Source organism: Aspergillus welwitschiae (assembly GCF_003344945.1).
Source record: "Aspergillus welwitschiae strain CBS 139.54b unplaced genomic scaffold BDQ94scaffold_1, whole genome shotgun sequence".
NCBI classification, from domain to species: domain Eukaryota; kingdom Fungi; phylum Ascomycota; class Eurotiomycetes; order Eurotiales; family Aspergillaceae; genus Aspergillus; species Aspergillus welwitschiae.
In genome coordinates, this window is record NW_020798695.1 from 865,551 (window position 1) to 890,330 (window position 24,780).

A 24,780-nucleotide genomic window follows, 5' to 3' on the forward strand; every position below is an offset into this window, starting at 1 on the left:
TAGTAGAATTCTTGAACTGGAAACATCATCATTTTTTTGAAAGAAACAGTGTATCTTTCTTACTCAATGTATGGCGTAGTAATTTTTATTGTTCTTTCATCACCCGTTGTTCCTAATTTGAAAACTACGTGTCTCGAAGGAACCGACCTACCATACCTAGTTATTTGTAGCGATATTCGATGTAGGGTGGTTAATCGGGAAGAGAGACAACTTATAAAGTAAGTACCTTGATAGCAAATGACTACCTATCATATGTATGTATGATGATATTACACCTTCAACCGGATGTATATTTCGCCAACCGACGCCAAACAAGAAAAAACAGAGAAATAAGTGCAGTCTTTCCATTGAGAAAGCTTCCCCCAAAAGAACATGTGTAAGAAGACGGCAGAAAAGTAAATGAGGAGGGAGGAGGTAATGACAGTAAGAAAAAAGCAATCATAGTGGAGTGGCGTGATAGCTGTGCGTGTGCGTCCTAGACTTTTGGAAACGCCGGAAGCCCAGACGAATTATAATATGGTCAGAGAAGAGGAAGGAAGTGACAATTTGTCTGTATGTACGTGCTGAAGACCCCAGGAGTCCGCTAATAACTGGGAAGATTATGGGTTCAAGAATGGGAGGGTTCTTCGTGTCGTCATGTTAAGGTCCGTTCGGCGGGCCGTTGTTGGTGTCGCCGAAGACGGGGAAGTTATTCGACATATCTGCCCAGTCCCATTCAATTGTCATTGGCATTTGCCAAAGGTCTTGTGGGACGAAGGGTTGTTGGAAGGGTGCTAGAGGGGTATCGGGACTGGTTGTAAAGGGTGCCTGGTCGCCGAAGTTGACGCCTTCAAGGTCATTCGGGCTGATCATTTCGAAGTCTGATCCGAGCCCTGACAGACCGTGCATGCTGTCCTGGAGATTCGTAGTGAAGCCGTTCGCTCCAGGGAGCGGCTGGCCTGGGGTGAAATTTCGTGTCTCATTAGGTATGTTGGCTGCGGGCTGGTTGGTATTATTAGTGAACGAGGGAGATGAGAAGGGAACGGTCGTGGGAGGTTGCCGCGGTGCTGAATCTGTTGGCTTCGCAGCTGGTGTAGCGGGTTGGCGATTGTCATCTGCTGTTTGCCCTGGCGCATGCCGTGATTCATCGGGAGCAGATTTGCGTTTCTTCTTCGAATGGCTGTCTCTTTCGGCTTTGTCGAGGACTACCTGGGCAATGCGTTCAAATTCACCGCAGAGAGCGAGCATACGCTTGACACTTCCGTTCGACTCGTCGGAGACGAGAGTAGACAGGAAGTTGACAACCACGTTCATCAACTTGACGTCAGAGCGAGCCCGCGCATCATTAGGATTTTGCAGGATATTAGCAAATAGGGTAACCAGAGAGGAGACCGGATAATAAAGTATCAACCTATTCCACATTAGCTTTGAGCCGGGCAGTTTATTTCAGTGCAGTGCTCACCAGACACAGGCGAAATCGCCTTGTGGTATGTATTTGATAAGATTGATAGAGGCGCGCGCAGCTGTGACGCAAAGAACTGCCGACAAGAACACTCTGGGGTTCAACGGTCTCGCGTTCAGGCCTTGAATCGCGTAATTGGATAGTCGACTCGTCCAGTAGCCGTGGTGTACGGACATGCGGTGGATGGTAGTCAAGCAGTTGTAGTACGCAAAATGGAGCACTACAACGTGCAGTATAAGGGGCGTATGGGTTGTCTTGATTTCGTTTTCGGGTCGGAGTTCAACGGGAATGCTATCCTTCCATTCTTCGAGCTCTTTATCAAGATCTCCGATGGTGTTCAACAATTCGCCGTCAGACTGTTTCGATGCTTTGGCGGAATAGAGTCGCTTGTACACTCGGCTTTCAATGATGGCAAAGCGGCACATGGATCTGAACAAGTTGAACTTGGTACCGTCCGATAGTGGAACGTTGCCGATATTGTCCGGGGGGTCATCACTCGGTAATTCGACGTTCATGTCATCATCATCTTGAACTGGTGGGCGACCAGACCGGAGACAGATACTATTTGATTCGTTAGAAGAGGTATCGGTCTGACATATCGAACGTAACTTACTCTTTGTCCAGAAGGTAGGCAATCCAAAACACTCGTTTCCGCTGCTCCACTTCCACCGGATTCAAGCCGAACCCAGAACCCCGTTTGTGCAAACCAATACTGTGAGAAAGTCTGATGGCAGCTGCAACCAGGAAGAACGACGGCTGGGGGTTTGGTGTCCCTTGCAGGAAAAGCGACTACGGACCAATGAGCACTCTAAGACCATATCAAGATTACTTCTGAACTGGATCACTTACCATGCCGAGCAGCGCCTGAACACTTAGTAGATCCGTGTTTCGCATAGTAAGCTCAGTCAAAACAGCCATAGCATTCTTCAAGTACAGCCAGGCCTTCTTATCTTCTTCCTGGGGGACTAGATTGCTCATAACTCGGAGTCTGTGCGAGATCGCCAGGACCACGTTGATACTAGCCCACCAGCCAGATCCCTCATACGGATCCCGAGAATATTGACGTTCCACCAAGTGCATGAAAGTCGGCTCGTGGAAGAGCGGGAACATACAGTTGAAGTTGGAAAAGAAATCTCGAAAGAGAGACATGGCCTCTTCCTTGGGCGGCAATGGCTTGAACACGCGACGGGCAAAGATATCGCTGAATATCTCCGGCTTCCAATACATCCACTTATTATCGTCGATATACGCAGATGATATCATGTCTTGGAATGAAGTGTCGCCGGTCTTTTCGTTGACCCACTGAATACCCTTGGGAGAGAAGATCGAAAACCCCGAAGAGGAACCTGTCTAGTATTAATCCCAGCTCATGCCGTGGGTATCCAAGATACACTCACCAATGTAACGCGTTTCTCCGCAATTGTTCGTCACCAGCGAGCACATCATATCCGACAAGCCCTCAACCTCGGTTTCAGATTCTTTCTGTGATTCCGGCGACGTAGCAGCTGTGCGCGGGCTAGAGTGAGAATCCACACGGGGAGTAGAATGATGCGATGAAGTAGTCGGTTGCGATTGAGCGTTGGATTGAGGAGCATTGAATCTATTCGGACTTTTAGGACGACTTAGTCCACCATTTGCCAGCGATCGATCGGCCAAGCGTTTCTCCAGCGTTCCCAGATCGGTCTTTCCACCATCGTCTTCGGACAGTAATCCAGACAGACGGAGCAGCGACTCCATCCTGCCCAGCCGGTTTTCCAGTCCTTCGATATATTTGGCTCTGTTCAAGAGCAAAACCGTCAGCCACATAAAATACATGAACTGGTAGACAGACGGAGCACGTACCCCTTTGGCGGATTTCGTTTCTTCTCGACCTGTGTAAACACACAATCTGTCTTGTAATTGATGCAGTGCGAGCACTTGGGCATCTTCCCATCACACTTAATTTTCTTCTTCCGGCACATATCGCATGCCTATGCGGCGAACAATCAGCGTCCTGAGATCCAGGAAAATAACACCCTCCTTCATGCGCATCACTATCGACTTACCCTTGCAATTCTTCGCCTCTTGGCATCATTGGTATCTTCTCCGGCGCCCATTGACTGCTCATCCTGGTAAGACATACTTTGGTGAGCGGACGCCATCGGCGAACCATCCGGTCCATAGGCGCCGAAGAATTGCTGCTGCTGGTTCATGAGCATGGGCATGTCGAAGCCCATGCCATCGGGCGCTTCTCCGATGCCGTCCATGGTGACGGGGGGCGAGGATCCAGCGACGTGCAAAGTATAGGAGCCTGCCTATGTGACGAAGTGGAGTCCCAGTGCAAGCGGGTATGCTTCGAGCGTCTTAGGCGATGCGGGGTTCGTCCCCGACGACGTCAACGGGCAGATGGAAGGGAGCGGCTGTTGGGGCGGGAAGGTGTCGCGAAAATCCAGATGCCGATAAGGAACGACTAGGGTGAGCTGGGGTTAGAGCCTGTAGTCGGTGGGGTAAAAAAGAAATAGGATTGAAGTAGTAGTAGTAGAAGGTAAAGGGGAGGAATTAGACCGTAAGGCATTGAATGATGGAATGGCTGAGGAAAGAAGTGTGGCTTACTCAATCAATTCAATCTTTCCCCGATACAGGCACGTGGCGAGAGTCTAGCACGATAAGGCAAAAATGGAAAATTGGGGTAAGAAAAGAAATGTAACGGAGATGATGTCAAAGCTTCCCAAGGGGAAAATGAGGGACTAAAGGGGAATGATCTGATCTGTCAGACAGATTCAACAATAATCCATCAGAAACTCATGGGGGCATGCCACAGTAAAAAAAAGAAAATATGAACACGATCGTCAGTCACAGCTCCTGGAAGAGAGTTGGAGGAGTCATCGAGCTAACGAAGGTTCAACTGGTCACGTAACAGCTTTGCTGCCTTTTTGGCTTTCTCTGCCCTAAAAGAGTAAGAAAGGGTACAAACGAAAAAAACGAAAACACGAGTAGGTAAGCAGAGCTTCGATACTGTTCCAGTCAATACTTTGTTGTCCCTGAAACGGAGGTAAGTAGCGCTGCGGACGGACTTAAGGGATCATCTACAAGATCGGCTGAAGTGTGTTGCAGTTGCTTGAGGTTTTAATTGATGATGTTACTGTCCAGGCACACTGATCGTCGTCTCGTATTCACGTATTCTAATCAGTTGAACTGCTCCTGAATTATCTACTCGGTATCAGCCATGGAGTAGTCTACAGCTTGCTTACCGTGACTCGCATTGTTCCCCAGTCCCAGTCTAGGTACTTTTACAAGGATCCTATTCAAGACCCAGAGTTGACTAGTCCAGCACGGAATCTGATCCAACCGGGCTCCGTTTCTGGACGAATGAAAATGGGCAGGTGACGGATGGCTTTTTCTCCGAACAGTCCGTCCCGGCCGGCCTCGGCTTGGCAGTCTGGCTCTTTTCCTGAATTTGCTGGCGCCCATCGGTGTTTCGGACTTTGCCCAGTCCGGCGGCAAGCCTTCCTTTCCTTCTTTCTGCCTTAGGGAGTTTAACCCCTGCTCCATGTTACTTTCTTTCTCTGTCGGTGGGGTTCTATCCATTTGGCACGCTCTTCCCGCTTCAGATCGGGGGCGTTTTAGGCTGCCAACTTAGTGACGTGTGTCTACTAGCTATTTCAGGGGTGAATCTTGGACCCATAGGCAGTAGTCCAGTAGTAGCCTAGATGAAACGTAGATATTATCTGATGGTCTAGCGCATGGGCATATGAGTGCTTGGACTGTCAATCACTGTCTGCATGCACCTGATCAAATGAGGAGCTGTGACGGCTCTACACATCGAGTGCCATACAATCATGAAGCAAGTGCCAAGAGACTGATACAAGATCAAAGGCAGCGACTGGAAACCATTATCTGCCAGACACGCATGCTCCCGACTTACGCCACAGGCCCATCAGTAGGCCCTTGAAACAGAGAGAAAGCAGAAGGTATAGTGACAAACGAAATCCAAACGGATAGTTATATATTCAAGAGTGGCGATCTCATCAGGATATAGTAGACAATAATACAAAGCCCCACGCAAGGAGCACGAAGACATATCTTTCATCTTCGGAAAAAGGAATCCCACCAACGCCTCGCTATGCACACCCTAAATATAATCTCTCTTGTACAATAGAAGATACCTAAAGTATCCCGTGCATGTTCGTGTTTCCTCTCCCACACCACAAACGCCCCGAACTGTCGTCAGCTGAGCATCCGAGTAGGAAGAGCCTTAAGTGTGTTTGTCGAGGAACTCCTTGGCCTCGTTGATCTTAGTCGCCAGGTACGGGCTGCCTCCACGATCGGGGTGGTTGAGCAGCATGAGCTGACGGTGCTTCTTGCGGACCTTGTCCTTGTTCAGGGTACGCTCCCTATATAGTTGGTTAGAAATCGAAAAATATGGCGTGTCTGAAGGGTTGAGACGTACGGAAGCTCGAGAATCAAGGCGGCCTCACGGCGAGTCATGCGCTGCTCGAAACCACTGAATACTAGTTAGCGATCGATGACGGTAACTCATGATATAACGGCATATGACTAACCCCTTGTAGAAGGCCTTGCCCATGGCGTTCACACCTCCCTTGGAGCGACGGTAGGCAACAAGACCGGCGCGACCCTGGCAGATGAAAGTACGTATTAGCCTCATGTCATCCAGCATGCGGATACAGCCCATTTCCCAAGTCAGACTTACCAGGAAGGCCGCAGTAGCGACACCAAGACCGATAGCAATGGTAGACATCTTGAAACAGTCGAGCGACTAATTCAGAAGTAGATGGAGTGAGGGTCGTAGGACACAGCAGGAGGGATATCCAAGGAGTGACGTTGGGGGAGAAGCGGAAGTCCAGATAAAAAATCGGAGCGGCGCCGCATTTCCCGTTATGGTTTAGCGCCGGTTGCTCCACGCTTCAATTTTTGATGCGGTTCCTGTCCTGAACATCGGAGATCTTCTTTACACGACGGTGGGATCGAGGAGTTGTTTGTGGCTTCTTACCTCATTTATCAGAAATCTTCTCCTACTTCTTCTGATCGCCACTTTCGGGCTTACAGACTCTAAACAACTAGCCCAACATGAGGTGCGTGCCCCGGCGTTTTGCCTCTGCTCATCCCGGGAGAAATTTATCCAGCGGTAAGGACTTACGGCTGACCTACCTGACAGAGTTGAAACGTGCCACTTTTGCTCCAGGCCTGTTTACCCTAGCAAGGGTATCCAGTTTGTTAGAAATGACGCCAAGGCATTCCGGTTTTGCAGAAGCAAATGATAAGTTCTAGCCCCGCCCCGGTCTTATCAGGTTTAAGCTAACTCCTACCACCCATCAGAACTTCAAGGCTAAGCGCCAACCGAGACGTGTGAAGTGGACCAAGGCCGGTCGCGCTGCCAAGGGCAAGGAGATGATTGTCGACTCGTCGCTGGTGCTGTCCCAGTTCGCCAAGAAGAGAAACGTCCCCGTCAAGTACGACAGAAACCTGGTTGCGGCGACTATCAAGGCGATGGAGAGAGTGGAGGAGATCCGGCAGCGCAGGGAGCGTGTGTTCACGAAGCGTCGTTTGGCAGGCAAGCTTGCGCGGGACCGCAAGCGCGAGGCGGATCGCAAGGTGGTCATGGAGGGCGAGCACCTCATCCGCAAGGAGCTCCGCGAGCGGGAAGAAGGACAGCCGTTGGTGGCCGAGACTGCCAAGGCAAGCAGACTGCACGGCGAGGAGCGTCTCAGACAGAAGAAGAAGACCAGAATGTTGGTGGATGGAACTACTCAGGAGGAGATGGATGTCGATTAAAGGGCTATGCGTTTCTTACGTTTCTTTCTCTCCGGCTATCTAGTCGGGTTCGATACCTTGAGGTTATGATGGAGTTGGGTTTGTTCTGTTGTTTCAAGCTTTTCCTATCCAAAAGTATCCAGTGGTCTCTGGGATGAACTTTCATGTCCAAATTGTTGCTTTCTTTGCAGGTATATTGACTTAATCATACAAAGACGTGCTCTATAGAATCACCCGTTGTGAAGTGCTAGTGGATTGGAGGACGGAACTCATTGGTTCTCTAGCCACAGGGTGTACCAGTAGTACTTCTCTTGCGCCTTTCCAGCAAGAGCACTCTAACTTGCAGTAGGACCCTTCTATGGCATCACTACTTTAGTAGGCTTTCTAGTGTGTAATCTCAGCATTCCCCACCAGTGCTCCTACCGTCATCACCACCACCACCCGCTTCCAGCATCTACCCTATACATGCCGTAGACCACAGACAGATAGTGAAGAGTGATATCATCAATAGATCTCAACCTGATTGTGCAATCTTTCCAAGCACAGCCAGGATTACTGATGGATGAGGTCCACCGACTTCCTTTGGGTTCTGGCCGGCGGCGGCGGTGGGCAGATGAGTCAGCCGGCGAACGGAAGGACGAAAAACGCAAGAAGGCGGGAAAGCGCGTGAGCGAACTTCACAGGCGACCTCAGCTCCTCCAAGAGCTTTCCACCTTCCCCGCCACCTCCGTTTCAAGAAGAGCCTCTATGGCCGCATCAGCCTCGAGGTGCCATTGAAATCTCAGAACCCCGCCGCGCCTTTACCTTAGCCTCCGGGCTCATCATCCTCGACCATGGCCTCTCTGCTCCGGCGGCCTGGCAACCTTGCTCGATATTCGAGGAGAGCCGCAGACTGCCTTTACCGCACAAGGCCGCTCTCTGCACACGCTCCGCAGTCGAGACTGTCAGCCCTGATTATCGCGCACCGAGCTAGGACGTTCGCTACCCAACCCACCGGTGGTCCGAACCCCCCGAACGACAATGGCAACAACAAGAACTCGAGCTCATCAACCGGGCCCGGGAATAATGGCGGAGACCCGAAGAAGCCGGAAGAGGAGAATGTGCTCACCAAGGAACAACAGAAACATCTAGATGAATTCATCGCACATCTGAAAGAACGGTCACCACGGAGTCAACATGAGATGCTCGACGACGTGAAACTGCACATCGAGAGGAACGGATTACCTCCGCCAGTGAAGGATTTCATCGACAACCATATCTCCACCGGGCGTCCTGCCTCCCTCATGACATACATGCGTTTGATGCGCGACCTGGCCAGTTACCTCGATGACATCGCTCGTGGCGTAGCGCGGATCGAAAACGAGCGATTGATGAAGGAAATTGAGGAACTAGAGAAGAAGAATGCAGAGGAAGGAAAGCAACCAGGGAAAGAGGGGGAGAAGAAGGATCAGGAAGGAAAGAAGAAGGACCAAGAACAAGATAAGCAGCGAAAGGACCAGAAGGACCAAAACCCATTCGGCAAGAATCCGGGAGACCCTCGAGATATGATTGTTTTCAAGCTCGACAACATAAATTTCTGGGCGGGCTTGATTGTCAGTTACTATATCTACCGCAGTTTCTACCCGAGCGAAAACAGCAGCGATATCACATGGCAGGAGTTCCGGGCCAACTTCCTCGACAGGGGCTTGGTTGAGAGGCTGACCGTCATTAACAACACCCGGGTTCGGGTAGAACTTCACCGTGATGCGGTGGCTCAAGTCTACCCCGAATCGCCTGCTGCTCATCCGGGATTCTACTACTACTTCACCATCGGATCCGTCGACGGCTTTGAGAGGAAATTGGAGGAGGCCCAGCAGGAACTTGGTGTCCCTAGTGCTGAACGCATTCCGGTCAACTACCAGGGTGAAGTCCCCTGGGCTGCGACACTCATAAGCTTCGGTCCCACGGTCCTTCTTTTGGCTGGTGTATATTTCCTGTCGAGACGTGCAGGTAGCGGAGGTGGTCAGGGTGGCATCTTTGGCATTGGCAAGAGCCGTGCCAAACGTTTCAACCAAGAGACCGACATCAAGATCAAATTCTCCGACGTGGCTGGTATGGATGAAGCCAAGGTGGAAATCATGGAATTCGTCAGCTTCCTGAAGAACCCGGAACGCTTCCAGAAGCTTGGTGCCAAAATCCCCCGTGGTGCCATTCTTTCGGGTCCTCCGGGTACCGGTAAGACGTTACTTGCCAAGGCCACGGCTGGTGAATCCGGCGTGCCCTTCTTCAGTGTCAGTGGTTCGGAGTTTGTCGAGATGTTTGTCGGTGTCGGTCCTTCCCGAGTTCGTGATCTGTTCGCCAACGCGCGGAAATCGACGCCCTGCATTATCTTCATCGATGAAATTGATGCTATCGGTAAATCAAGAGCGAAGTCGAACTACGGCGGCGGTAACGATGAACGCGAGAGCACGCTGAACCAGATCCTTACCGAAATGGACGGTTTCAACACTTCCGAGCAAGTGGTGGTGTTGGCTGGTACGAACAGACCCGACGTTCTCGATCAGGCTCTGATGCGTCCTGGACGATTCGATCGGCACATCTCTATCGACCGGCCTACCATGGATGGCCGCAAGCAGATCTTCGGCGTTCACCTGAAGAAGATCGTGACGAAGGAGGACATGGAATACCTTCAAGGAAGACTTTCGGCCTTGACACCCGGTTTTGCTGGTGCTGATATCGCAAACTGCGTTAACGAAGCCGCTCTGGTTGGTATGTATACAAATCCCTTGAAGAAGAGACGATCTCCCCATATAATTATCCCTATACTAACCAGCTTCTGTACAGCTGCCCGTGAAAACGCCGATCATGTCACCATGAAGCACTTCGAGCAGGCCATTGAACGTGTCATCGGTGGCTTGGAGAAGAAGTCTCTTGTACTTTCACCCGAGGAGAAGCGTGTTGTGGCCTACCACGAGGCCGGACATGCCATTTGTGGATGGTATTTCCGCTGGGCTGATCCTCTTCTCAAGGTTTCCATCATCCCCCGTGGCCAAGGCGCTCTGGGTTATGCCCAATATCTGCCCGCCAACGGCGACACCTACCTGATGAACGGAAACCAGCTCATGGACCGTATGGCCATGACCCTGGGAGGACGTGTCAGCGAGGAACTGCACTTCGACACAGTCACTAGTGGAGCCAGCGACGACTTCAACAAGGTCACTCAGATGGCCACCGCCATGGTGACCAAGTTCGGTATGTCATCAAAGCTACGCTACATCTACTACGAGGAGGACCCGAAGAGCCAGATGCACAAGCCCTTCTCCGAAGAAACGGCTCGGGATATCGACGGTGAAGTCCGCCGCATTATCGACCAGGCCCACAAGCAGTGCCACGATCTCCTGACCAAGAAGAAGAAGGAAGTCGGCATCGTAGCCGAGGAACTCCTCTCCAAGGAGGTCCTCAGCCGCGACGACATGATCCGTCTTCTCGGCCCGAGAGAATGGCCCGAATCCAACGAGTTCGCCAAGTACTTCGACGGCCGCGGCGGCGCCACCATCGCTCCCCCTGAGCCCACGGAATCCACTGAAGGCAAGGACGGCCGCGACTCCACCCCTATCCCCCCATAGATGATGCAAATCCCGATTGGAAAATCCTCGAATACTATTCATCTCTCCCAAGAACATCACTCACGGCTGACGAAAGGTGCGGCGAGGCGGGGGTTTTTGCATGCATGTCTTCTTATTCATATCATATATCGTTGTCCTCTTTTACTTCCTCGTTTCCTTGCTTGGGTTTTGTATTTATTTATCTTGTGTGTGTCAACTCGGAGCATCTCCTTTCTAACAATTTCCCTCTGTTTACGCATTTCATCCATCCCATCCGTCTGCTGTTTGTTACCTTCCAAGTTGTCGCCATAAATATTAGGACTATGACCTTTTTTGGTGTTTCCTGCGTGCTTGGTACTTTGCTCCGGAGTTCCCTCCCCAACTTCTCTACTCCTTTCCCCGTCCCCCTCTGACATCTATCCCAGTGGGCAATTATTCGTCCCCTTGATATCTCTATCATCACTGTCTCGCTTCTCCCCTTCTCTTCCCTCGTTCGCTTTCTTGAGGAAAGCGTTCGGTGTATTGTACTGTACTGTATAGTAGGTAGTTATTTTATATTGGTGTTCTTCATATATAGATGGTAGGCGAGTTCAAATTATATTTAAGTATAACTCAAGTGACATCGTAGGCCATTGTGCGGTGTAGGGTAACTATACTTGTAAATAGGACTGGTTCGAGTCTGCAACACATCATTTGCGCTGTGCATTTAGAAGCTAGAAGGCGTGTTGTCAATTTCGCATACAAGGGGCCCGCCCAATTGCCGCGTGCTTCTTCAGTGGTGGAACTTTTCATAAATTCGACAAGGATATCAAAGACTGAACATGACAAAGTATATGCAGAAAGCAGAATGATATATGTTTTCCAGAAGATCCAACACCAAAAGATATGTACTCCAAAACAACTCGAAATCATCAAATGAAACCGGGATCAATGAAAATGATAAACACCCAGAACCGAAATAAGAGGCAGATCAATGTGAACTCGGCACATCAAGTATCCTCCAAATTCACTGGCTCTTCTTGTCCGCCTCGTGAGTAGTCTGCTCGCTCTCCTCGGGCTGCTCAGTGACAGCCTTGCGAGCCTTCTTCTTGCTGCTCTTGTACTTGGGCTTGACCGACAGACGGGGAATGAAGCGTCCCACGCGAGCCTGGTACTCCTTGTACTCAGGGTACTTGCCGGCGCTGATCGATTCGGTGAGACGAACGCTACCCTGGAAGATGAGCAGAAGGCCCAAGACACCAATGCCGGTCCACTGGACGTAAGATTCGGTGCGGTAGCAGTTCCAGAGGTACAGAGTGAGCCAGATGGCCTGCTCACAGAGGAAGTTCGGGTGACGAGACAGGGACCAGAGACCACTGACGACGAAGCCGCGCTCCAGATCCTCAGGCTCATACCGGCCCTTGTACTGGTCGGGGATGCGGGCTGTCTGCTGGTAGTTGTGCTTGGCAGTCTGGAAGTTCCATTGCTGCTGATCGGCGAAGTACTCGATGATAATGAAGAAGAAGGCCACCCGGGAGAAGACGAGGTCCGGGACCTCGAAGGATTTGTGGTCCGACAAGCGCGAGAGAAGGAGGAAGTTGTAGGTCGGAGCCGTAATCAAGAGTAGCAGCAAGGACTGCGTCAGGCTGATGAAGAGGATGTTGAAGATGAAGAAGACGAAACGGTTGTTGACCTTGGAGCGTACGACCTGCCAGCGGTAGTCTTCCGAGCCGATTGAGTAGCCACCACGGCGCCAGTAGTTGAACGTCAAGCGGGCCTGGGTAGGTTAGCAGGGGTGGACTTAATGCGCAGGCCATCACGGTACTTACGCTCCAAATCAAGGTGATGGCTGCGATAGTATCCAAGCTCTGAGTCTGAAGACCCGACAAGCGGGCCCAGAGAGCAAAGTGCACATTGTAGATGGACGGCAGGATACTCCAGAACCGGTCAACCTGGGAGTAGTTCCTGTTGATCTCCGAAGCGATGACAAACAGGACTGATAGGGCCAGACTCAAGAAGAGAGCTGAGATGAAAGGATTGGTGGAGAGGTAGATGTCCTTGAGGATATTCACATCCTTGGCTGCGGCTGCCAGCTGCAGTCGCTCGGGAAGCGCCGTGATTTGCGACAAGAAGGGTAGGACAGTGTGGCTGAAGGAGGCACAGTCCACGACAGACTTGACGTCAGGGAGGGGTAGCGCCATCTCGGTCAGATGCACTGAAGGAGGATTTTAGTTAGTTGGTTGCTGCTGGGGTGACAGGGAAGCTTCTCGCATGTGAGTGGAAGCAAGACAAGACCGGGTTGTGGATGGAGTCAAAACAATCACCACAACAAGCTGGCCGGGAATCGTGACCGAGCAACCGCCCGCGGCTGCCTGATTCAGGCCCCGCAACTTGTCCCAATCCGGCCATTGATGGGAGCTCGGGCCATTCTATAGGCCTCAGGCAGTACCAAGCATTTTCAGGCAAAAAGGCACCATACCCGTGACTCGCGTCTTTTTCGCGTCTACAACGACAAAGTAGATGAATAGTATGTGAGATTGTCCACTTCGCCATAAAGGTCAACACTCTTGTTTCGGTTGCGCTCTGGAAGGGAGCATCGGTCATGGGCATACCTTAGCCTTCCTGATCAACTCAGGCAATTGCCATGACGGCGCAAAGGGTGCTATGCGTGGCAGAAAAGCCGGCCATTGCTAAAGCTGTGGCCCAGCACTTGTCCGGTGGCTCCTTTCAAACAGTAAGTGGCTCAGTGCCGGGACTTGCCAGTCCTCCCTGGGGGTTATAGATGCTGAAGTAGCTGTACTGTAGATAGCCATCCGGGGAAATCAATATGTCAAAAACTATGTATTCGATTTCAATTTTGGTGGCTCTTGGGGCACTTGCTCCGTGACCATGACCAGTGTCATTGGTCACTTAACTGGTCTGGATTTTGAACGCCAATACAGAACTTGGCTATCTTGTCCACCATCAGCTCTCTTCGAAGCTCCAGTACACGAGTCCGTGGCTGACGTATGTTTTTCTGCGCAACTCTACGAAGTTCTGGTATGAAACAAGAGCTAATGCCCGGGGGCAGGATAAAGTAGCCATTGCGAAGAACATCCAGGAACAGGCCCGGAGATGCAAGGCCCTTTTTATCTGGACAGACTGTGATCGAGAAGGTGAGCATATAGGAACGGAAATCCGTAAGCAGGCAAAGGAAGGAAATGCTCGCATCGTCGTCAAACGGGCAAGGTTCAGCAATACAGAGAAAGCGTAAGGATAACCCCCCTCTCCAGATGATATGCATTGCTGATTTTCAGGTAAAGTCATGTGCTACACGCTGCTCGATCACTTATCGAACTTGATGACCTCCAAGCAAACGCTGTCGCAGCTAGAATTGAACTTGATCTCCGGATCGGTGCGGCATTCACTCGTCTGCAAACGCTTCAGCTGAAACCTCTTTCTGCAGCGCTACAGGATACTATCATAAGCTATGGTATGTTTCTATCCTTCCTTGTACGAGCAGTTCTGACTGCCGACCAGGATCCTGCCAATTCCCGACCCTGGGCTTTGTTGTCGATCGGTATCTCCGCGTCAAGAACTTCAAACCCGAGACCTTTTGGGGAATCAAAGTTATGCATACCCGGGACGATATCAAGGTCAATTTCCTCTGGAAACGTGTTCATCTATTTGACAGAGCTGCGGTGACGGTGATGCTGGAGCGGTGTCTTGTGGCAAAGAAAGCCAAAGTCACCAAGGTCACCCAAAAGCCCACCAGCAAATGGAGACCTCTACCGTTGACAACAGTGGACCTCCAAATGATGGGGAGTAGATATCTCCGCATGGACAGTCAGACGATCATGAAGGTAAGGCGTGTGGTCTGTCAGATGCTCGAGCAATGACTTACGCAGTCCAGGTCGCGGAAGCCCTATACACGAAGGGGTTTATCAGTTACCCCCGTACCGAAACAGATCAATTTGATAAGGGGATTGACTTGAAGAAGCTCGTCGAAAAGCAGCTACCGGACGGAAATTGGGGACAATACGCTCGACAGTAAGCATCTCTCAGACATGCCTTGCTGCGCTGCTAACGTCTTAAGTCTTCTGGACGGAGCATTCAAGACTCCACGATCAGGTCGACACAACGATCAAGCCCACCCGCCTATACATCCCATTTGTTGGGTCGCACCCACAGCTCTTACCGCTGATGAGAAGAAAGTCTACGAGTTCGTCGTCCGTCGCTTCCTTGCGTGCTGCTCTGAGGATGCCAAGGGTCAGTCGACGGAAATCGAAATCCAATACGGCGACGAATTCTTCCACGCCAAGGGCCTCCTAGTCCTCGAGCGAAACTACCTAGATGTCTATGTATACGACAAGTGGGAGAGTAGCCAACAGCTGCCAAATTATCAGATGGGCGAGATGTTCGAGCCCACTGAAGCCAAGATATTCGATGGCAAGACCTCACCTCCCAACTACCTGACCGAACCGGAACTTATTGGCCTCATGGACGCCAATGGAATCGGCACCGATGCTACCATGGCGGAGCACATTGCTAAAATCAAGGAACGACAATACGTTGCCGTCCATTCGCGTGGAAGCGGTCGAAACGCAGTTAAGGAACTGATCCCCACCCGATTGGGCATTGCTCTGGTGGAAGGATATGATAATGTCTTCGCCGGTATACCGGATAGCCCTTCCCTGAGCAAACCTTTCCTTCGGAAGGAGATGGAGCTGCTAATGCGGGAGATCTGCGCCGGCAGGCGGACACGACAGCAGGTCGTGCAGGAGAGTCTTGACATGTATCGGGAGGTATTTGTGCACACACAGCGGCGGATCAATAGGCTGAAAGACGCCTGTCGGAAGTACTTGGTTGAACAGGAAACTTCCTGACTGTGTTGTTCGAGTGTAATATCTGGAGTGGCTGATTCTGATACCCCTGGCTGGTGAAATTTACCGAATTGTATATTCCCGTGTGGCGTTGGAAAGAGTATTTTCATCCTTATGATTCAGGTCTCTGCGCGAAGGTCTCCGGTATGTTGATTATTTGCAGCTAAACAACTCACATACAGACGTGAGTTTCGTACAATGTACCAAAAGCTACATATCCACATAGCTGCACTCTGTATACATCGAATATGAATCTGCCGGGAATCCTCCGGTACATGCCGCCTTCATTGTCCATCAAGCATACAGACACAGCGACTCCGCTTCTGCGAAGGGTTAGTAGAATACAACTTAACAAGTCAAGGACAGCTATAAAGATACCTTTACCTTTCAACTCAGATGGGTCACCGTCTTCATCCTCATTCCCATCCATCCACCAACCCACCCCTTTTCATCTAACACATCCTATCACCAATGCTGGTTTCAAAGTTCATCGTATCCACCACCATGGATATCTGCAATCTGTCATTCACTTTCCTCCTCCTGTCCACAACAGTCATGTTGTATTTCAGGACTCTATTCGCTCATCCCATCCACATTACCAGCCCCCCTGCACCCGTGCAGGTTCCAGCTCCCTCGCCAACCTACACCCTTGCCTTCCTCGACGAGCCCGTCTTCAAACCACTGGCATCTCACATAGCGGAGCATCCATATCCGTGGCGTGATAAACGTCCATTCCAGGAGACTAATTATGCGTTGCTTATGGGTGCTGTTCAGTCTCTTCTCGAGGCTGAGATTGAGGAGGAAGAGGGTGGTGTGGCATTGAATGAGAGCTATGAGCAGCAGGGTGCCGTTGAGAGTAACTCGACTGAGACTTTTCTTCTTTGGGTTGGGGCTGGGGAAGATGAACAGTGGCCTTGTGCTTAGGGGAGGCGCTCAGATGAATTGAAGGGAGAAGGTTCTCCTTCTTGACTTGAAATTGTGAGAAGTACAATGCGGGAGTGGATCTTGGAATTGTCTGTGACGGGATGTTCCTATGGGGATTGCCAACGAGAATCTGGATTATATGTCAAGCCATAATAATGTGTTAATGAAACCTCGCTTATCGGAGTAATTCTTTTCATATATATTTCTGTCATCGTAGAGTTCCACTTCAAGGTTTGAAGCAGCTAACCTGATGATATGTTGAAAATAATGCTCGGTAGCGGGAAGCGCCTTCAGCTTCCCATCCGGAGAAAAGGAATAACCCATCAAATACACGCTAAGCCTATAATAGTACTGGGTATTTGCAAGCTTGGTTTTGAGACAGAGTCAGACTCATACAATACCAAACAGCTAGATTCAAACACGTGCATCGTGACGGATGATGCTAAGCCAAAAGGGGACTATGGTCGTATAGGGTAAGAAGTAAATTTTATTACATTCAGACAACTTAAGAGGATATAGCCACTAGATTCCACTACTATTCGCTGGATAATGTTTACGGACAAGAAAGCGATCCAACCAGCATGTGACAGAAAAGGAAACTCGGAGGAGTGTGTACAATGTCGTGCTAAAAAAAGATATGTCTGAATCAAGGCGGTCTCTATTTGGGCTACACATATCTAGATATGGAAAAGCGGACTATAAAATTCCCAAGATAGGTTTAGCACTAGTATATATCTAGAAATTATTCGGCGATTTTAGGTGATTTTCTATTCAGATATAGTAGTCAGCATATAGCCCTACAATGGCTTAGCTGTAGAATCCTTTCGCCCGTACATAAAGTCTAGATAGCGTTCGCCAACATTGGAATCGATCACACTTTTGCTCTGTATCTGTGTCTACCTCCTTGCATTTACTCTCACGCGCTTCTCTCCATGATGGACTCATCTCCCCTCCCCTATCATGGCTCCTGCCACTGCGGTTTAGTCAAGTTCATTGCAATTATCTCGATGCCTCCAGTTGGAGTCCGGGACTCTGCAGCTCCGCCTCCGCCCTCGCCTTCGCAGCCCCGCTTTTACAAATGCAATTGCTCGACCTGCCACAAATCCGGCGTCTTCCATATGCGCTTGCCAGATGCCCCAAACGAGTTTTTCTTATTCTCCCCACTAAATCTAGAAGAGCTTAGCAATTATCAATGCTTTAAGCGTCTGGTAAATTGGTATTTTTGCCCTACATGCGGCGTCCGATGCTTTGGTGTCGCAGCGCGCTGGAAAAAGGACTCTATTGAACCCGAGAGATTCAACATGGCGATTTCTAGTGAGGAAGGAAAGGAAATTACCCCCATCAAGGGTCACGATGAACAGCAAAGGATATCGGTCTTGCGATTGGACCCCGAAGGTTATAAGGAGAACCAGACCGGATATTTCTCCCTGAATGCTCTTACCATCGATCAAGACCAGCCTCATGGGAATCGTCTTGATCTGCGTCGGATTGTCGATAACAAGTGGTTGGAATATCTGGATCGCAAGGAGGGAGTAGCAGACATTCGCTATGATTACCCGCAGGAGGGAGGTACATGGTGATGATTCCTGTCAATGCACGCTGCAGGCCCCTTCTGTGGAGGCGGCCATCGCAACACCCACAACAAGGCTGTCACACGGTGAGACGAATCATGATTCGAAAAATAGTATACTAGAAAAAGCGAGATCAAAAACATATGGAACAAGGTTGCGAAGTAGTGCCAAGAGAATCCTTAATATGCTTTCATTTAGTTGAATCTGATTAATATCCTGAGATAGAGGTTTGTTGTTTTCTTTGCATGAGAAGCCAGGGGCACATCTTCATTTAGCATTCCAATCTGTCGTTGTATACACGAAATAAACCTTTCTTGTTCATATATAAACCTCCTTGAGTGTCTATATCAGCAAAAGTCCGCAAAAGATAGATCGAGGTTATATGGATAAACCCGACATACCAATGACCTTATGCTATATAGTAAGCCCCGGTCTTCCTGCTGTGAACATGAAGTGGTATATAGCACATTATGTAATCATAAATATCAACAAACTGGGGTTATAGCTCAGTGGTAGAGCGCTCGCTTTGCATACCCATAGCTAAACTGCGAGAGGTCAAGGGTTCGATCCCCTTTGACTCCAACTTTTTTTCTGCCATCATCGCCATCATAGGATGGGGACTTCCGTCTTTTACTATTGCTATCTTTCTATGAAAGGAAGATGGGTTTTCTTTTCTTTTCCCTCTTTTTTTGTTCCCCATCTGCAAGTTAATCACAAAATGAGTGAGTATGTGGCTGAACTGCTCTGCATACAAGATTGCCTTACCAAATGGAGACACTTCGTTGATACACTCTTACAATATATCTCTTCTGATACGGAAAGTTACATTCCCAACTGGGGTTTTATAGACTGAAGCTTTGCATTATCTGGACTCTGGGCCATTTTAGCTAACATCGTGAAAGCTGCCAGACGTCTCCCACATCTACGTAGGAAAGACAATGAACCCTCAGGAGTTACTCATCTCCAGTGAGATGCAAACTACACACGGTTATGGCTGGGAACTGCCATCAAGGTATCAGGAACCTGTCTGGCGCTTGCAGATCCTCACATCTATAGGCACAACCACTGAAGCTTATCTGTCTCACTTAGAGACAGAAAAGAGCTTCTCTAAGGAGAGATCAAACCAAATGGAGTTATATAAGTCTGCTATACTCCCTTCATAGCCAAATCGAATGAGAGCGACACCGATGCAAATAACCCTCACCTTACTCAATTGGGTCACCCACCCCCTGCTCCAGGAAACACCCACGCCAAAACAAATCAACACTATGGACCCCTTCAGCATCAAAAGGGTTCCCTGCATCGTGCTATGCAACATTATCCGACAAATCCCCGACTGGGTGACACTCGTAAACCTCATCGAAGCGTCCCCACGAATACGGGAGATCTTCGAACCCGGCAAGAATCCCAAGGAAGACGCAGAGCCCGCAGCAACGCACATAGTCGACATCATCGTGAAGGATAACCCCATCACAAAGAGCAGTCTACACCGTCACTTCTGGAGAATCACAGAACTAAAACAGCTAACCCCAGAAGGAATCCAGGAGTCATTCCGAGAAGCACGTCCTTATATCCGAAGAAGTGGCTTAAACGAAGGAGAGCCGGAACAACGCAGCCTAACAGAATTCCTCGCCCGCCATAAGCCTCCCACTTCTATATCCTGAGCCGTGTTATGGGAAATGGTACACATAGCCGCCAATATCCAACGATTAGCCTGTGCGTGCTTGACATTCCTCGAAGGCCTGCTACAAGCTCACTTTTACTGGAACGGAAGGTTCCATGTAATGAAGGAACTGGATTTGAGCCGGCCCTCGTGGGAGGAGGAATATCGTGTCTATCGCGCCCTGTGGCATTTGCAACTATACTCTGTGTTGCATAAGGGAGGTGTTCTCCCCGTGGATGGACATATTGTGTGCGTCCGCGGCCAGTATCAGCCCGAGGTTGCTACCTGGGATTTACTTCCTGGCGTTGCCCGCGTTGAGATTCAGACTATATCCCAGTGTCTTTTGAACCTTGTCAATGGGAATCATAATCTGAATCTGAATGGGTGGAGAGAGTGGGCGAATTGGAAGAAGTGGTACCCGCTTATTACTGAGTTGCCTGATGCATCTCGGCTGGAGTTTGGGTTTCCGACTCGGAGTCCTCCGCCCCAGCCTGGCTGTTTGCGTGGTGTGATGGATCCTTTTGTTGAGAGGCTTAAGAAATATGCGGTCCAGAATAAGCTTAATTTCAAGAAGTCGGGGCTGGAGTTGCCTCATAGCTGGCATATTCCGGGAAATAGGATGATTGGGTTGATGATGTGGGATGTTCGTCGATTGAATAATTCAGGGTTGTGGCCGTTGCATTATTAGAGCATTGAGATCATACTATGGATTTGCCGGATCTTGAGGACTGGGGCATCGTATTCCGGGAACCAGATTATTGTATAGGCAGTCAATAAAACTGAGAATCTAGTATGGAATGTCCCTTTTGTTCTAGCTAAACTTTCATAAAGTTTTTACAATAAAATAATTTGTTAGCTTCATTTAGGCACTTTACCATATCTTCTACTGCCTACATGGCCTCTGTCACGGTTTTCTTCTAATCTTCCTTCTTTATAGCATTATGAGCATCTAGATGGTCATGGAATCTGACTTTGGCTTCTATGCATGTAGATCTCAGAGCCAGAGGGTTAGCGGCAGAAGATGCTAAGGACACTTGACTAGTATTCTTGGATATTACGAGCAGCCATCTAAAGACTTCTTCCTTTCTCTAACTTTAAAAGCACACCATGACAATTTGATGAAAATGGCTGGGCTCGTTCAAGGACAACTTGTATGTCTCAAGGGTTATTTAGGATGCAAATAGCTATAGAACAAGTCGTGACGAGAAAAGAACCTAGAGCTTACCCATGTGTCTGTAGGTTTCGTGTATGACCGGTTACAGCTTACCAGGGGTGGTGCTTGGACTAGATGCATTTGTTGTGGTCGGTGGATTTTGGGAAAAAGTCGGGATGAAACCACGGCTGAACGTTTACCGATATCTTTTGTGCAATTTTTATTCTATTGATATATTTAATTTTCCTCAAGAACTCCGTAGGAATTGAAACCTTCTCGCCTAGTATTCATTCCCGTTGGTTCCAACCCACGCAGTAAATTGGAGAAGGCGCGCAGACTTGTGAATCAGGGGGAGCGAGCATGTAAGCCCAGTAAACTATACACGAACAGTTACTACAGGCCACATTAGGCTACACTCTGCCGAAGATGTATCTCTTTCCCTTGCTATAAATCAGTTTACCTGGTTCTATACACGCGGACACGCGATATATCGTTGCAGTCCACTACGGGCGCTCTGTTGTCCCTTGACTCTTCATGCCGTGGCCCGCCTCTCGCTCTATTGCGATGTAGTGTTAGTATGATGTTTGACACTAAATTCAATGTCAGGATTTCTAACAGGAGAGGAGCCTGAGGGGAGGCGGGAAAGGTTCGCTAGTACTTACTGGCTCAGCTTCCCTACACTTTGTACCTTTTCATCTTGACCGACCCACTCTTTCGTTACACAACATACGAATGACGACATTATAGGCAGTATCAAATCAAAAGAAACCTACGAGGTCTAGACATATCACTTTATGGGCTCCAGATGTTGTGTGTCTACAGTCATCCGTCTGTTTGCTTTGCGCACCGCGCGGTTGTTTTGCACCCCTGGGGTTTTTCTGCACCACACTTTCTTGTTTTTCCCGTTCTCTTATTACATTATTGGCTGTTTGGTCAAAACCGTATTGATATGAAACCATACTTAACTTTATTTAGCAGGCTTTCAAAACGTACAGTATTGGTGGTAAAGGATGAAAGAACCAAACGGGCGGGTAAGAAAAAGGGCCTTTTGTTTATTGCAGTCTTTGTTCAGGGTTAGTAGGAGACTGTGAACGCATCCTGCCTAGTACCTGGGGGGCTTAAAACTCTCTGCTGTACGCCCCTTTTGTATCAGTAGATACATCGAATTTGTGGCTAGACAGCAACCAAGACATTTTTCTCATACTCTTATCCCGAGACATTCTCCTGATACCCTTATCCAACTGATCATCTGTCACACTCCAGGTGCTTACAATGGAACAAGATCAGCACGGACGTCGGAGGAGCATACGCATCATTGAAAAGACACTGAAAAGCGAAGCCAATACAGAGAAAACACCGGCTTCAAGTTCCAAGAAGAAAGGCCGTCAGCAAAGTGCTCTTGTCCATACGAGGGTACAGAAGAAACAAGCCAACACGGGGAAACAAAATCCTTCACGACGGACACAAAAGCCTCGAGCTAATACATCAAGACGAGCACCAAAGAGGACGGCACCGCAAGAGACCCCCAACGCAGCCAAACGTGGCCGTCCAAAGGAAGCACAGGGAGCAGCCAATACAAAGAAGCAACCTAACCAGAAAGAATACCAGCATAAAAGGGTATGGCTTGAGTACTTGCGCACTCGAATGCCTTAAGATACTGACTCCATGTCTGTTTTAGATACGTCCCTCGACCAAGACACAGAATAAGCGGAAGGCACAAACACCAGAACCATCATCCTTTAGCCCAGAACCGCAGTCCAAAAAGCAGCGTCAAGAGCAGAACCCCCCAGTTCCGGATGACCAGGAGGTTGGTTTGCGTATGTCTTGCACAATGGAGACCGGATCAAAACTAATCTCTTATTAGTTGCGTCTAGAAAATCCACAAATCGAGGGGGATGCTGCCGTATATTACTGGATCACCAACGGAACTTGGCCAAAAGAAATGCCTCAATCTACCCCTAACACCCAGTTATCAAATGTCCACCTTGCTTCTAGGCCTCCAACCAATCCTCTAATGACACAAACCATCGAGCCAACAACAGGGGCCAAGTCTCAACCCTATGCTACAAGTGCCTGTGAGAGATACCTTGAGTCTAAAGGCAGCTACTTGAAAATTGAGTATGGGGTTGCAAATAGGGTTGCAAACGATGATAAAAGACTGTGCCAAAATCTTCTCAAAAGAGATGGATATGAAACTCCCAGTGGCACGGCATTCGAGGATAACGCTTGCGCCTATGTTCGGGAGCGATTATCAGATGGGAACGAGACCGGAGTCACTCGAATGATCAGTCAATGGATTGTTCCTTCAGCTGTCCTTGAGATGTATAGTGGACGACTGAACTCTACTCCGAGTTTGATTGAAAGTATGAATCAGCCTTGGAGTTGGTCAACTTCTCTCGATGAAGATCCGAGCATACGACGAAGTTCAGGGACAAAAGAACCGAATACATCTCTCCCAGCACCACGACCAGACTATGCCGTAGGCTTTTCACAAGGTGCATTTACCTGCAAGCAGATTCGCAAGCTCAAGCCATTACTTGGAGAACCCGACGTGACTTCTGTTTGCAAGGGCATAAAAGAGATGCTTTTCCCATTTCTGGCTTGCGAAGTAAAGTCCCCTGCAGGTAATCTCACAGTTGCAGAAAGGCAAAATGCTCACACACTGACTCGATGTCTCAGAGGTGTCGTTGAGCTTTTCAATTCACTGGGGCGCGTGAATGAATTACACCGGAGAATTCTTGGTTTTTCTGTCTGTCACGATCATGAGACGGTGAAAGTATACGCTCATTATCCTGTGGTTGTAACTGGAGAGCCGATTTCATATCGTCATGAATATATTGATGTATGGAACTTCATTTCAACGGAGCACAGGTGGAGGTCTTACAAATTTGTAATGGCCATCTATCATGATTGGGTTCCAACGTATTTTGCATTACTTTGTTCTGCAATTGACCGTTTACCGGATATTCCTTCAGACGTTGCACCTCGCCGGTCTGTGGTTCAGCCCGGGAGCCCAACTGACCAGGATTCCTCACGGGGGGAAAGTTTATTGCCAGAGGATGAGGAATTGGACGCAGATACTAAAAGGAAGCGTGGCAATCAACCTCAGCCATCCATTGGACGAAAGGCTTCCAGAGGTTCAAAGAGGTTGAAGGAAGGACACTAATGATAGGCTGCGCTTTTCTCCTGGCCGCCCACAACACCTTGGCCATAATTATATATAGTATGTTCCTTCAGTTCGGTCTCCATATTATAGTCCTCATGGCGGGTTTCCTAAGTTTCTTTGTGTTATCAATTCGGACAACATTTCTCATGATCTCATTGATATGTCACGGTATGGTTTGGGAAATAATCATGGCTGCCCGGATCAAATTGCAAAAGAATGGCATGATATTCAGCACAATATAGAAATATACAATACTAGATCAGAATCAGTCAAAAGGAAAAGTAGTTGGGTACTTTTCTAAGTCGTAATGTGCACCACCTGGCGAAATTTGTTCCTTAGACGACAGTTGATGACCATGGGGTTCTAACACGCCTTTTGTCAACCCCTGTGCATTTACAAAAAGCGGCCTGTATATCTAGTACATACTATCATCAGTTATTAGCAAGGATCATTTGCAACCCAGCTGCAGCGTACACGTGTATCTTGAACCATATGCCCTTAACAAGCCATGCATCATCATCATCCCAGTTACCCTTTTACAAAGCAAATCTATCTTGTATGCTTAGAAAATTCCTTGTGTTGGATGACTATAATACCTAGATAATTGCACTATTCCGGGATCTGGGCGAGAGAGGAGAGGCTACGATTGCTGCTGATGAGGGCCGAGAAATGGATAGAAATACTAA

The 24,780-nt window shown here is 49.0% G+C and overlaps 11 protein-coding genes and 1 non-coding gene across 12 annotated transcripts; 8 read left to right on the forward strand and 4 right to left on the reverse strand.

Annotated features, from left to right (window-relative positions):
• Positions 1-220: 220 nt before the first annotated feature.
• BDQ94DRAFT_4064 (uncharacterized protein) lies at positions 221-540 on the reverse strand. The gene has a single exon (XM_026775689.1). It carries the CDS (start codon positions 440-442, stop codon positions 278-280), a length of 165 nt encoding a protein of 54 aa, XP_026632300.1. The 5' UTR covers positions 443-540; the 3' UTR covers positions 221-277.
• atrR (transcription factor atrR) lies at positions 221-4,030 on the reverse strand. Its single transcript, XM_026764133.1, has 7 exons — positions 3,487-4,030; positions 3,284-3,411; positions 2,839-3,218; positions 2,291-2,787; positions 2,055-2,230; positions 1,442-2,002; positions 221-1,390 (listed from the first exon to the last, which is right to left on the reverse strand). The coding sequence occupies exons 1-7, from the start codon at positions 3,685-3,687 to the stop codon at positions 640-642; spliced, it is 2,694 nt and encodes an 897-aa protein (XP_026632301.1). The 5' UTR covers positions 3,688-4,030; the 3' UTR covers positions 221-639.
• A 1,158-nt stretch (positions 4,031-5,188) lies between these two features.
• Positions 5,189-6,375, reverse strand: pam18 (putative mitochondrial DnaJ chaperone (Tim14)). Its single transcript, XM_026764134.1, has 4 exons — positions 6,132-6,375; positions 5,983-6,056; positions 5,871-5,924; positions 5,189-5,814 (listed from the first exon to the last, which is right to left on the reverse strand). Exons 1-4 carry the CDS (start codon positions 6,177-6,179, stop codon positions 5,676-5,678), a joined length of 315 nt encoding a protein of 104 aa, XP_026632302.1. The 5' UTR covers positions 6,180-6,375; the 3' UTR covers positions 5,189-5,675.
• On the forward strand, positions 6,372-7,417 carry BDQ94DRAFT_4090 (ribosomal eL24 family protein). The gene is made up of 3 exons (XM_026775694.1): positions 6,372-6,513; positions 6,597-6,698; positions 6,751-7,417. Exons 1-3 carry the CDS (start codon positions 6,509-6,511, stop codon positions 7,211-7,213), a joined length of 570 nt encoding a protein of 189 aa, XP_026632303.1. The 5' UTR covers positions 6,372-6,508; the 3' UTR covers positions 7,214-7,417.
• Positions 7,418-7,880: 463 nt separating this feature from the next.
• BDQ94DRAFT_132807 (ATP-dependent metallopeptidase FtsH/Yme1/Tma family protein) lies at positions 7,881-11,365 on the forward strand. Its single transcript, XM_026764135.1, has 2 exons — positions 7,881-9,940; positions 10,016-11,365. The coding sequence occupies exons 1-2, from the start codon at positions 8,026-8,028 to the stop codon at positions 10,795-10,797; spliced, it is 2,697 nt and encodes an 898-aa protein (XP_026632304.1). The 5' UTR covers positions 7,881-8,025; the 3' UTR covers positions 10,798-11,365.
• Positions 11,360-13,025, reverse strand: BDQ94DRAFT_132808 (DUF1295 domain protein). The gene is made up of 2 exons (XM_026764136.1): positions 12,585-13,025; positions 11,360-12,532 (listed from the first exon to the last, which is right to left on the reverse strand). The coding sequence occupies exons 1-2, from the start codon at positions 12,954-12,956 to the stop codon at positions 11,783-11,785; spliced, it is 1,122 nt and encodes a 373-aa protein (XP_026632305.1). The 5' UTR covers positions 12,957-13,025; the 3' UTR covers positions 11,360-11,782.
• Positions 13,026-13,276: 251 nt separating this feature from the next.
• On the forward strand, positions 13,277-15,940 carry BDQ94DRAFT_4151 (DNA topoisomerase 3). Its single transcript, XM_026775709.1, has 7 exons — positions 13,277-13,489; positions 13,561-13,761; positions 13,826-14,004; positions 14,058-14,227; positions 14,275-14,597; positions 14,648-14,784; positions 14,831-15,940. The coding sequence occupies exons 1-7, from the start codon at positions 13,400-13,402 to the stop codon at positions 15,618-15,620; spliced, it is 1,890 nt and encodes a 629-aa protein (XP_026632306.1). The 5' UTR covers positions 13,277-13,399; the 3' UTR covers positions 15,621-15,940.
• A 181-nt stretch (positions 15,941-16,121) lies between these two features.
• Positions 16,122-16,541, forward strand: BDQ94DRAFT_165019 (uncharacterized protein; the record flags this gene model as incomplete). Its single annotated transcript, XM_026770175.1, has 1 exon — positions 16,122-16,541. One exon carries the CDS (start codon positions 16,122-16,124, stop codon positions 16,539-16,541), a length of 420 nt encoding a protein of 139 aa, XP_026632307.1.
• A 900-nt stretch (positions 16,542-17,441) lies between these two features.
• Positions 17,442-18,373, forward strand: BDQ94DRAFT_132815 (uncharacterized protein). Its single transcript, XM_026764137.1, has one exon. It carries the CDS (start codon positions 17,474-17,476, stop codon positions 18,119-18,121), a length of 648 nt encoding a protein of 215 aa, XP_026632308.1. The 5' UTR covers positions 17,442-17,473; the 3' UTR covers positions 18,122-18,373.
• A 234-nt stretch (positions 18,374-18,607) lies between these two features.
• Positions 18,608-18,694, forward strand: BDQ94DRAFT_t1. The gene has a single exon. It is a non-coding gene; the product is annotated as a tRNA-Ala (tRNA).
• Positions 18,695-19,380: 686 nt separating this feature from the next.
• On the forward strand, positions 19,381-19,776 carry BDQ94DRAFT_165021 (uncharacterized protein; the record flags this gene model as incomplete). Its single annotated transcript, XM_026770176.1, has 1 exon — positions 19,381-19,776. The coding sequence occupies one exon, from the start codon at positions 19,381-19,383 to the stop codon at positions 19,774-19,776; it is 396 nt and encodes a 131-aa protein (XP_026632309.1).
• A 2,424-nt stretch (positions 19,777-22,200) lies between these two features.
• On the forward strand, positions 22,201-24,094 carry BDQ94DRAFT_156117 (uncharacterized protein; the record flags this gene model as incomplete). The annotated part of the gene is made up of 4 exons (XM_026768587.1): positions 22,201-22,545; positions 22,607-22,735; positions 22,793-23,972; positions 24,006-24,094. The coding sequence occupies 4 exons, from the start codon at positions 22,201-22,203 to the stop codon at positions 24,092-24,094; spliced, it is 1,743 nt and encodes a 580-aa protein (XP_026632310.1).
• Positions 24,095-24,780: the final 686 nt, after the last annotated feature.